Source organism: Echinops telfairi, unplaced genomic scaffold (genome assembly GCF_000313985.2).
Source record: "Echinops telfairi isolate 266 unplaced genomic scaffold, ASM31398v2 ScPeMD7_7459;HRSCAF=8497, whole genome shotgun sequence".
NCBI classification, from domain to species: Eukaryota; Metazoa; Chordata; class Mammalia; order Afrosoricida; family Tenrecidae; genus Echinops; species Echinops telfairi.
Genome location: NW_022111359.1, coordinates 4,107,119 through 4,118,741, shown reverse-complemented (window position 1 = coordinate 4,118,741; position 11,623 = coordinate 4,107,119). Strand labels below are relative to the sequence as shown.

Genomic DNA, 11,623 nt, shown 5'->3' with positions numbered 1-11,623 from the left:
AATATTTCTCACCAGGAGGCCAGCAGCCCTTCTCTAAAGGAGCAGACATGTTTCTGCCATTCTCCCTGCTCAGGAGGTGATCACCTCCCTTCTGCCTGTCCCCAGGATTAGTAACTAGGTTCCTCCCCCAATGAGCTCAGGGACTTCCAGGGTGAAGACACTGCCCACCTTGTTACCTAGATGATTGACTGTGATTGATGGGGGTTTGCTGACCCCAAGACGATATATACCTGTTGGAGAAACATTCTCTCTCATTCCCGGCGTCATGGAAGAGATAGCACCCTATAGTCTTTGTCTTTGTCTTTTGTTCGAATTCCACAGTCGCTCCTCAGGACCCTCAGTTCTGGGCCAGGGGTTCAAACCCACCATGGGAGAAAGATGCGGCAGTCCCTTCCTGTCGAGATGACAGTTCTACTCTGTCCCGTGGAGTCGATAAGCATCACCATGACCTTGCAGTAAGGGATTTTCTTTAGTTCTAGTCTTTACAGGAGCAGATTGCTGGTCTCTCGCCTTCAGAATGGCTGGTGGGTTTGAACCGCCGACCTTCTGGTTAGAGGCCGCGGGCTGAGCCACTGCATCACCAGGGCTCCTTGTCCTCCCAACCCCTCGCCCTCAAGTCAACGCCCACTCACAGCAGCCACGTGCCCCACAGGGTTTCCATTCTGCCCTGTTCTTGAGGGTCACGGCGAGTCAGAATGCCCCCACCCCCGGCAGCGAGGGCATTTCTTCTTCTTTAAAGGTTTCCAAATCTGTGCTCCTCACAGACTCAAGCCTGCCGCCTCTCGAGACAAGCAGCTGTTGAATTCAATCCAGTGCGCCACTGGGCTCCTTGTCCTAAGGATTGAATTAGAGCAGCGGTTCTCAACCTGTGGGTCACAACTCCTTTGGGGGGTCAAACGGCCCTTTGACAAGGGTCACCTAAGACCATCAGAAAGCACATATTTCCGATGGTCTTAGGATCCGAGACACCGCTCCTCTCTCCGTCTCCAGGCGGGTCCACCCACATGCAGATGCGTCCACCTACGAGTACCCAGGGCGAAGACTGTTACCCCTGCTACACCATGCTTCAAGACAAAATTTCATTGATTTGTCATTAGAAATCAATATTTCAAAAAATAAATAAACATTTCACAATATATAATGACATTATTTCTGTGATTCATCACTGTGCTTTCATGATGTTCAATGTGTAACAATGAAAGTACATCCTGCCTCTCAGATTCCTAACAGGAGCAAAATGACAGTTATGAAGTAGCAACGAAAATGATTTTATGGTTGGGGGGGCACCACCACATGAGGAGCTGTATGAAAGGGACGAGGCATCATCAGGAAGGTTGGGAACCACTGAAATTACAGCTCAAATTTCTGAGCACTAAGTTTGCAAAAGGCAACGGCGTATAGTTGTAGTTTTGGGTGCCGTTGAGCCGGCTCTGACGCACAGCGACCTGATGCACAACAGAAAGAAACACTGCCCGGTCCTGTGCCAGCCTCACAAGGTTGGCAGTTCGAAACCACCAGCTTCTCTGTGGGAGAAAGATGAGGCTTTCTACTCCCTTAAAGAGATACAGTCCTGGAAACCCACAGGGGCAGTTCTACCCTGCCCTATAGGGTCCTCACGAGTCGGAAATGGACTAAATGGCAGTGAGCGTAGATTACTTTTGGTTTAGGACCCCAGGCTCATGAGCCACATCCTGACAGCCTCGGTTGGTTGGAGGGCCCTGGACCACTCTTGTAAGTTCTACTAACATTCATGGTCCCCTTCTCCCTTCTGTCCTCTCACCTGTAACTGTGATGCGTGGATCTGCCGGCCACCCGGTCATGCTTCTGTGACAATTTCCTTTTCCTTTGCCCTCTCACGTCCCGTTTAAGTCTCTAAGTCTCTGCAAACCTGGGATGCCACTGTGACGAGTCTTCTTCATTCGGATGATGTGTCTTTGTTCTGTCTTTGTCTGAAGACGTAATAAACGTCCTCCTTAAAATATACTTGAGATTTGGGAGTCTCTTTTTCATGCCCTACAAAACAGTATCCTGTAAATATTTATTACATGAAGATCATTGACTTAAAAAAAACAAAATCTCGCCTTTCCTCCCTCTTTGCACCTTCCTGTGTGTGCTGGCTTTTGTGTTGCTGTGACGCCGGAAGCTAAGGCAGCAGTATTTTAAATACCAGCAGGGTCCCCCAAGGTGGACGAGTTTCAGGGAAACGTCCATACTGAGGCCCTAGGAAGAAAGGCCTGGCGCTCTGCTTCCAGGCGACGACGAAAGCTCTCAGGATAACACTGGCGCTGGAAGACGCGCCCCCTAGTGGAAGGTCCTCAACATGCACAGAGGCCGCAACCACTGCTTCGGGGCGAACCATGAACCGGAAGAAGGTCCCGACGAAGGACCTGGCAACATGTCTGTTTCTCTCTTCTTGGGGTCGTCTTGACTTGGGTCACTTTGAGCCTCACGGACGACACGGGGAGAACGAACCACCACAACCCCGCCCACCTCAGTCGGATTCGTCCCAGAGGCCATTGGCCACGCCCTGGGCTGCTGGCCCCGCCCCCTGACGCCACGCACGCTCCGTCGGGCGCCGGCCCCGCCCACAGCACAAGCGGCATAGACCATCTCCAGTTGCCGCGTGCGGAGGGGAGGCCGGCGGGAAGCGCTTCTGAGGGAAGCTTGGAAGCCACGTTTCCCCCTCACCGATGACTGTACCAAGCCACTGGGGTACGTATGATGTGATACAGAGCGTTTGTGCCAATTCAGGCGCCCGGACCTCCTACTCGTGCGTGAGCCTCTGTCTGAATCCCCCCGTCTCCAGTCGCGTTGGTGCCGCCCGGGGGTCACGTGGTCGGGAAGATGGCCGCCCCCAGAGCGCTTTGCCTCCGACGCGGCTGGTGAGGCGACCGCGCCGGACGTGCGCTCTGACAGCTGGCCGGGACCCCTCAGGTAGCGGCAGCACGGTGCGTGGCCCTGGCCAGCTGGGCGGGCTCGGGGATCCCTGGTTGAGGGATCGGGTCTCCGAGGATCCCAGAGTTGGGGAGCTTTCTCCCGAGGGGTTGTGCGTCCCAGCGATCTCTTCCTCCGTATCCGGGGCGCCCTCCGCTGGGGGACCCGGGGAGCCAGCTGGTGGGGGGTCCTATGTCTGGTGATCCCTTTCTCAGGCTCCTGGGGACCCGAAGGTTCGGCCCGTGGGGGAGCCCAAGTCAGGTCAAGTCTTGGTCGGGGGCCCGCCTGTGAGGAATCCAGTCGGGGTAGCTCGCGTCACGTGGCTCCGAGGCGCATCTGGATCCTGGGTGTCACTTCCAAGGAGCCCGTGGTATCTGTCGCCTGTCGGGGTGACTCCTGCGGAGCGGGTCTGTGATAGTTACCCGAGATCTTTGCTGGGGACTCTTGGTTTAGGGAGCCTCCCGAGGGAGGGCCTGGAAAAGGGGGGCTTTGGGCTGTAGGTCCCCATCCTTATGTCCCTGGAAGGCTTCTTGGTAATGGCCTTTGTCTGGGACCCTCCCTCCCAGCTGTCAGGGAATTTCCGGATTCTGTCTCTGCTTGGTTGGATCCCCACGGCCTGGCACCCCACCATCCCCCGCAAACTTCCTAAGAAATGGGGCTAAGGGGGGAGTTAAAGGGGCTGTGTGTCCCCCCCTCATGCCCTCCTGAGCATAGAAGTGAAACAGCTAATAAAGTTGTCGGGTGCTGTTTCTATTTATAGCACAACCCCAGTGGGTTTCCTCCAAACAAACCACCGCCCAAACTCGTTGCCATTACATTAAGTTGGTGTCGCCTCATAGTGATTCCACAGGCCTGGTAGAACTGCCCCTGTGAGTGGCCGAGACTGTAAATAACTTCTTACGAGTAGAAAATCCTGTCTTCCTCCCGCAGAGCAGCTGGTGGTTTTGAACTGCTGACCTTGCTCTTAGGCAGTCATAATTTATGGGAGCAGATTGACTGGTCTTTCTCCCTAGGGCCACTGGGTGGGTTTGAACTTCGAACCCTTTCATGAGTAGCAGCTGTGGGCATACCCATCACACCCCGCCAGCGCCCCTGTAACAGCGTGCAAGGGTAGAAGGAAGGCACCCTACGGGCTCTACCGTGAGCATCAGGTTCATTCATGACAAGTCTGTAAGGTCCGTGGACTCCTTGTACCCATTTTACAGATGCGAGGTTGTGTCCACAGTGTCGAGGACCGAGCCTGGCACACAGTAGAGGTTCAGTTCATTCATCAAACATCTATTCTGAGTGGGTACTTTTGTGATGGGGACCCTGGGTGGGTCAAATGGCAAACAGGGTTGGCTGCTGACTGAAAGGTGGGAAATCCCAGCCTACTGAAATGCCTCAGATAAAAGGCACTCCGGAAAGGCTGGTGGCACACAGTTCCTCCCCGACACATAGGGGCGCCACTGAAGTCGGGGTCAGCATGATGACAGTCGGTTTGGTTTGGTATTGTTTTTGCCACATTGACAGGCACTGCTAGATCGTGAGGACCGAGGGACACAACATAGTACACATATATTTAGGAAGAGATGGGTGGACACAGTGGCTGCAGCAATGGGCTCAGGGCTAGGGTCCATCGTGAGGACAGGACAGCGCAGGGCCACTGGGCAGTGATTTGTTCTGTTGTGCTTACGCTCGCTGTGGTTGGAACCGACTGGACGGCCCCTACTTAACAACAACAGGGAGAAGAGGCTGTCTGCACTGTGGAGAAAAAGAAACCCCAAAATGGGCGTGCTTGTAAACAGGGTGATCAGAGACATCAAAGCTTGAAAGGTCATGAAATAGGAGCTGTTCATGCTTTTATTTTTTTTCTCCAAACGCAGAAACAAATTTAGAGGCATGTGTCCAAGTTCAATGGCAGGTCTCTCCGGAGCAACCCTACCTCTCCTTTGGTAGCTGGGGCGGACTCCGAGCCGGAGATTTCTCTTTATTTCCGAGCGGTTTAGCAATGAGGACCCTTGGCCAGGTGTCACAGCTGGGGTCAGGAGTCCTGGGTCCTGTCTGCTGTCGACAAATCCTTGCTCTTCTGGGTCTCACTGCCATTCGGTCAGTTCCAACTCATGGCAACCCAATAGGACAGAGTTAAACTGGCCCTGCAGGTTTCTAAGGTTGTAATTCTGTTTTCTTTCTTATTAAATACTTGTAAAAAAATCATTATATTGGGGGCTCGTACAATTCTTATCACAATCCATCCATCCATCCATTGTGTCAAGCACATTTGTACATTTGTTGCCCTCATCATCCTCAAAACATTTGCTTTCTACTTGAGCCCTTGATATCAGCTCATTTTCCTTCCTCCCCACTCCCTCCTCCCTCATGAACCCTTCATAATTCATAAATTATTATTTTGTCTTATCTTACACTGTCCGACATCTCCCTTCCCCCACTTTTCTGTTGTCCATTCCCCAGGGAGGAGGTTATATGTAGATCCTTGTAATTGGCTCCCCCTTTCTACCCCACCTTCCCTCCACTAAATACTTTTATTGGGGGCTCTTACATCTCTTATCAGAGTCCATACATTCATCCATTGTCTCAAGCACATTTGCACATATGTTGCCATCATCATTTTCAAAGCATTCTCTTCCCATTTGAGCCCCTGATATCAGCTCCCCATTTCTTCCCCCTCCCTCCCCTGTAGGTTGTAATTCTTTACAAGAGTAGAAAGCCTCATCTTTCCTCCAATAAGTGGCTGGTGGTTTGGAACCCCTGGCCTTGGAATCAGCAGCCAGGAAGTGGGTCTTGATGGCCCTGCTGACTCTGCTCTTTTCTCTTTTGGTTCTGTAGCTTCTTTGGGGCTCGCTTTTCAGGTGTTACCTTCCTTTGATGGCCACCTGTGCTTGGGAAGCGGCCCCACCCTCGTTAAACCAGGCTAGGCCTGAAGACAGCCCTGGGCACGGGCCCGTGGCCACCGGCATGCTGCAGCCTGCGTGTCATGTTTATGGAGCGTGCCCCAGGTTCTCAGCTGCTCTAAGCGATCTCTTTCATCTTGATCCATCCCGCCAAGTTTGAGTCTGCGGTTAGAGGCCAGATTCTGGAGCTAGACCGCCTGCATTCACATCTCTCCACCCCACTCATGAGTGAGCCGCTGAACCTGTCAGTCTCTGCCTTGACATGTCCACACGTGTTTTCATTCTTGTTTGCCTCCAGGGATCTCGTTACTTCATGTTAAAATGGCTTCTGTGATTTGGAGGAGCCCTGGTGGTAGAGTGGACTGTGGTCCCCCAGGTTGGCAGTTTGAAACAACCTACTGCTCCCAAGGAGATAGACAGGGACTTCAGGGACTATTCGTCCCTGAAAAGAGCTGTCTCGGAAACCCACGCAGTGGGGTGGGGGTTGGTCACTATGAGTCAGCCTCCAGTGGTTATTTTTTGGTTTTCTATTATTCATTAATTTTAAAGCAGAGTGTTTGTTATTCAATTTCCATGTATTTGATCGCCCTCTTCCCGTTTTTTAAAACAAATAGTAATCATTTTATTGGGGGGGCTCTTACAAATCTTAGAACCATCCATCATTCACTGCTTCCTGTTGATTTTTAATTTTATGGCTTTGTGGTCTGTGGACCACGGGTAGTATTTTGATGTTTTGACTGTATTGAGGCTTGTGGTGAGTGGCCTTCCACATGGTCCCCTCTGGAGAATGTCCCATGTGCGCTGCCAGAAACGCACGTGCACTGCTGTCGGGCACGTCTCTGTGGTCGAGTTAGTTGACTGGGTTTGTTCAGCTTTCCTTGTCTTTGCCGAGTTCCTTTCTAGTTGTCTGTGCTCCACGAGAGTGACGAATTGAGGTCTCTTACTATTCTTGCAGAGTTGCGTATTTTGAAGCTCTTTCCTGGGGCAGTGTTTATGATGGGTATGTCCTCCTGCTCAATTAACCTTATATAATGCCCTTCCTTGTATTGGAAGCAGTTTTTTTTGCATGAAAATCTATTTTATCCAAGCTAATATTGACCCCTTATCGATTGTCATTTACTTGACCCATTTTTCCATCTTTTTGCCTTTTAGTCTATTTTTGTCTTTTTTTTGTTGAAGATGTGTCCATTGTAGTCGGCATATTCAAGCCTCCTGTTTTCATACCCATCCTGTTACTCCCAGACTCTTGACTGATGAACTGAGCCCACTTACGTTTAGTGTAGTGATGGGTATGGATGCTCGTATTTTTTTGTTGCTGCCCCCCCCCCTTTTTTATTCCACACAGCTTTCTGTGCCAAATTACTTTTGTTTGTGGGTTTTCTTATCACTCCCTTCATTGCTGTTGTCTTAATGTTTACGAAATCTTTATAACTTTCTGCCTTTTTTATTTAGATGAGTTTGTTGTTGTGTTTTTAGGCTAACCTGTAACATATCAATCTCTTCCCAAGTTTCAAACAGTCTGTTGTATCTACATTATGTATGCCCTCTTTCTATATTGTAATTTTGGTTCCAATCTGCTGGATGTGGCTCTCTGTGCTCAGTTTTGTGGGTTTTTCTTTTTGATGTTGGATATTTCTACTTTTATATCTCGGGGAGCTCTGGTGGTGATATCATGCGTGTTCACCTGAGGTTGTTGATTCTCTGTCTGAAAAACTCCCTTAAGTGTTTCTTGTAAGGTTGCTCTGTTTTTTACAATTTCCTTCACTTTCTACTTATCTGCAGCGGACTTGACTTTGCCATCATATTTGAGGGACAGTGTTGCTTGGTACCGTATAAGCCGACCCGAATATCAGCCAAGGCATCTAATTTTACCACGAAAACTGCATTAAAAAGGTGCTGAAGACCTCGGCTTATACACGAGTATATACGGTATATCATTCTTGGGTGGAGTTGTATATATACTACCCCACTGCCTTCTTGCCTGCATGGTTTCTGCCAAGAAGTCAGAGTTTAGGTGATTCGTTCTCCTTTGTAGTTGATTCTCATTTTTTTCACGCTGTTTCCAGGTTTTTTCCTTGTGTTTGGTTTTGCGACGTTATGGCACGGTGTATCCTAATTGGTGTCTATCCTGATTGGGGTTTGCTTAGCTGCCTGTATGCACATCACCTCATCTTTCACACTAGGTAAGTTTTCGTCCAATAACTCTTCGACCATTCTCTCTGGTGTCTCTGTTTGTTTGTTTGGTCTTGGCAATCGCTTCTCGGCCTTTTGGCTAAGATCAAGTGTTGCCTTGGTAGTTTCCTGTTTGGGAATTCCAATCAAACCTGCTCTTTCTCTGGATAGCATCTCAAATAATTCTTAAGTTTTTTTCTCCCCTTTCATTCTTTTTCCTGCTTGTTCCTCTGTTGTTGCTCGGTGCCATGACTTGGCAGTGGCCCATGGCACCCCTGTGTATAACAGAACAAAAGACTGCCCCTCCTCACCGTGGGAGGTTCCTGTGCCTGAGCCCAGGGTCGCAGCCACTGTGTCCGTCCGTCTTGGTGAAGCTCTTCCTCTTTTTTGCTGCCCTTCTCCTTTGCCAAACACAACTGGGACTGTTCTCTCCTGACAATACGCCCAAAGTATGTAAGACAAAGTCTTGCCATCCTTGCTTTTAAGGAACATTCTGGCCTTACTTCTTCCAAGACAGATCGGTTTGCCCTTTTATCAGCCCCTGGGACCTTCAGTCTTACTCTCCAGCACCCCATTCAAATGCATGACGCCTCTACAGTGTCCAGCTTCCACATGCAGATGATGGTGCCTCTCACAGATCAGTACTGAGAGATTTGCCTTCAGTCTCACTAATGCTGTCTTCCATGGATTCAGTTCTACTACTTTGCTTTTTCTGTATTTATGTATTTTTAAAGTTAGTATGAATCTGGGTTCTTAGTTGGTTTTCTCATTTTTCATGTATTTTGTCAGTTTATTCTTATGTTCCCCTGAATTCTATAGTTTTGTCGTTGTTTCCTTGATCTCATTTGCAGCCTTCTTGACCTTCCTCTCAATCCGCTGAAGGCCCCTACGTGCCATTCTTCTGAATTCCTTACCGGGTTGTCCCAATGCCTTCTCTTCTTCAGGAAGGTTTGCCGGCTCTGTGTTTCGGTCACTTGTTTGAGCCTGGCTGTTGTGTCCCTTTGTCTGCAGTGGCGTTGTCATGGTCTCAGAGACACTGTGATGCTGTTGGCGTCTGTATTTAATTGGTCACCACATCCTGGTGTGTTCACGGGCGATCCTCGTTTGTCTGTCTCCTGGTGGGTGCAACAGAGGACGAGCTGCCCACCCACTTTGCTGCTGGCTCTTCCTGCAGCACCGCTGAGGGCAGGTTTGGCAGGTGTCGGCCACTGTCTGTCCTTGACCAACTGGCGGAGGAGTGGGTGGGAGTCCTCGCCCAGTGTGTGCAGTTGCTGGAAGTGCAGGTGGAGAAGGAAAGGGTGGGGGGGAGTAAGAAATAAAGGCAGACAACAACAAAGTATATATGTTAAAAATAAAGAGAAAGGAACCCAAATGGAGGGAAAGCAAGTACACAAGGAAACAATATATAGAAAAAGGGAAGGGAACGAAAAGCAAGTGACGGGAAAATAAAGGAAACCGGGGAGGTAACGAGAGAAAGAAAAGAGAATAGTAAAGAAAAAATTAAGGAAGAAGGGAAGAGAAGAAGAAACAAGATAAGCAGGGAAAGGGGGGGACAAAAGGAAGGGAAAGGGGAGAAAACTGGGGGGTGGTCTGGGGGCGGGGACCCTCTATCAGCTCCCCCAGGCATGTCAGGCACCTGTGCCACTCTTGCAGGCAGCGGGGACAGGGGCCTTGTCCTGAAAGGAGTTCCTGTCTGCCGAGGGCTGGCTGAGTGCGGTGTGCCCATCGCCCGGGCCGCACACAGAGCAGGGGCTGTGCCAGAGAGCCGTCAGCAGCCACTAGGTGGGTGAGAGTGGGGCTGGTCACCAGGAAGGTGTGGGGGACAAAGACATGGTCCCTCCCCCTTTCCTGGTCACCAGCCACCACCGTGGGCCCGTTTGTGATCCTGGACAGTGAAGCTGGTCTTCAGGTCGCTGAATGAAGTTCCAGACAGCCGGGCGCACCAGATCAGAGCAGCCGACCCGTCCCCCCTTGGTGCGTCTCCCGGCTGGCTGCTTCCCCACCTCGAGAGCTCATTTGGTCTCTCGTGTCTTTGTTGTAGCAGGTCGAGGCTGTCCGGTCAGCCGTCTCGCCGGGAAGTCCACCTAGCCGCTGTAGACCCTCCTGCCAGCGCATCCCCGGGCAGGTGACCCTGGCACCATGGTGACTGAGCAGGAGGTGGACACCATCGGGCGCACGCTGGTGGACCCCCAGCAGCCCCTGCAGGCACGCTTCCGGGCGCTCTTCACCCTGCGAGGGCTGGGCGGGGCTGGCGCCATCAGCTGGATCAGCCGGGCCTTCATGGACGACTCTGCCCTGCTCAAGCACGAGCTGGCCTACTGCCTGGGGCAGATGCAGGATGAGAGGGCCATCCCAGTGCTGCTGGACGTGCTACGGGACACGTGCCAGGAGCCCATGGTGCGCCACGAGGCAGGTGAGCACTGCCCTGCCTCCCCCTCTGGGCCGCTCCTCCCAGAAGTCCAAATTCCAAAACCTCACCCACCGTCCAGTTCATTCCAACCCACAGGGACCCTACAGGACAGGGCAGCCCTCCCCCCTGTGGAGCGGCTGGTGGATTCGAACTGCCCACCTGGAGGTTTATAGCCCAACTATCATCCACTACCACCCCATGGCTCCTTGTGATGTGGGGATGACTATCTCCCTCCTTTCTGTACGGGGAAACTGAGGTACAGTGCAGACAAGTGACTTGCCCAAGGACACACAGCAAGTTGGTGACAGAGCTGGGATTTGGACCCTCAGAAAAGGCTTTGGCAAAAGCTTATGACCTTCCGAGGTCTTTGGGAGTCCTTGAATACCCCACCATAACTGGCTGGGGTCTCCAGATTAGTGATTTGGGGGAAAGAGCAGTCCGGAGGAATGAGAAGCCATCTTGGGGTGGGGGAAGCACAAGAATGATTCTTAAATTGTGCGCCGCCATCAACTGGCCGACTCTTACCTAGCCTCCCAAACCCCACCTGCATTGCCCCTATGCGTGTCCGAGGCGGTCAGCCTTTACGGGAGCAGATCTCCTCATTTAGCCCCATCTTTCCCCAAGAAGTGGCTGATGGGTTTGAACTGGTAACCTTGAGCCTAACACTTAAGGCACTATATGCCACCACAATGATGACTGCCCACAAAACCCTTTGAGGGCTGCTTTCCTGTGTCATGTGGGGTAACCATGAGTCCAAATAAGAGTCCAGCACCACCACAATAGCCCACTGTGTACATGGACGGGCCACATTGTATTTGCCCAGTCACCTGTGGATGGGCCCCCGGGCAGGTCTCATGCCGCCCCGGTGCTCATGGCTCTGCCTGAGTCTCTGCGCTTGTGGCTCTTATGCATCATCTCAGGAGTGGAGCCACCTGAGCACTGAGCATCGTCCTAGGAACAGGAAGGGAGCAGCTATAACCAGGGTGCCCCCCCCCCCCATTTGAATGGTGTCCCTCTTAAGCAAAGTAACTTTCATCACTGAAGGTCCCAGCCCCCAGCCTGGCCTTTACTTCCACTTGCCTGGGCAGGGGGGGGTATCGGTAATTTTTAATGTTCTCCCAGGCCCTCTCCGGCTATTCTCTCTGCCCCCCTGGGCCAGCCCAGGTTACTTTCAAGACTCTTGACTCTTCCTTAAAGCCCCATCGTCCCCGTGCCC

The 11,623-nt window shown here is 51.6% G+C and overlaps 1 protein-coding gene across 3 annotated transcripts in view; it reads left to right on the top strand.

Annotated features, from left to right (window-relative positions):
• Positions 1-2,849: 2,849 nt before the first annotated feature.
• The window catches only part of DOHH (deoxyhypusine hydroxylase), a 12,326-nt gene continuing 3,552 nt past the window's right edge, over positions 2,850-11,623 (top strand). Inside the window, exons 1-2 of one of the 3 annotated variants that reach the window (XM_045300122.1) lie at positions 2,850-2,934; positions 10,039-10,410. In XM_045300122.1, coding sequence (XP_045156057.1) covers positions 10,137-10,410 — 274 coding nt within the window. In that variant the 5' untranslated portion in view covers positions 2,850-2,934; positions 10,039-10,136. Of the gene's footprint in view, positions 2,949-10,038; positions 10,411-11,623 lie in introns of all 3 variants that reach the window. The other 2 variants (XM_045300123.1, XM_004714278.2) reach the window with 2 other exon arrangements.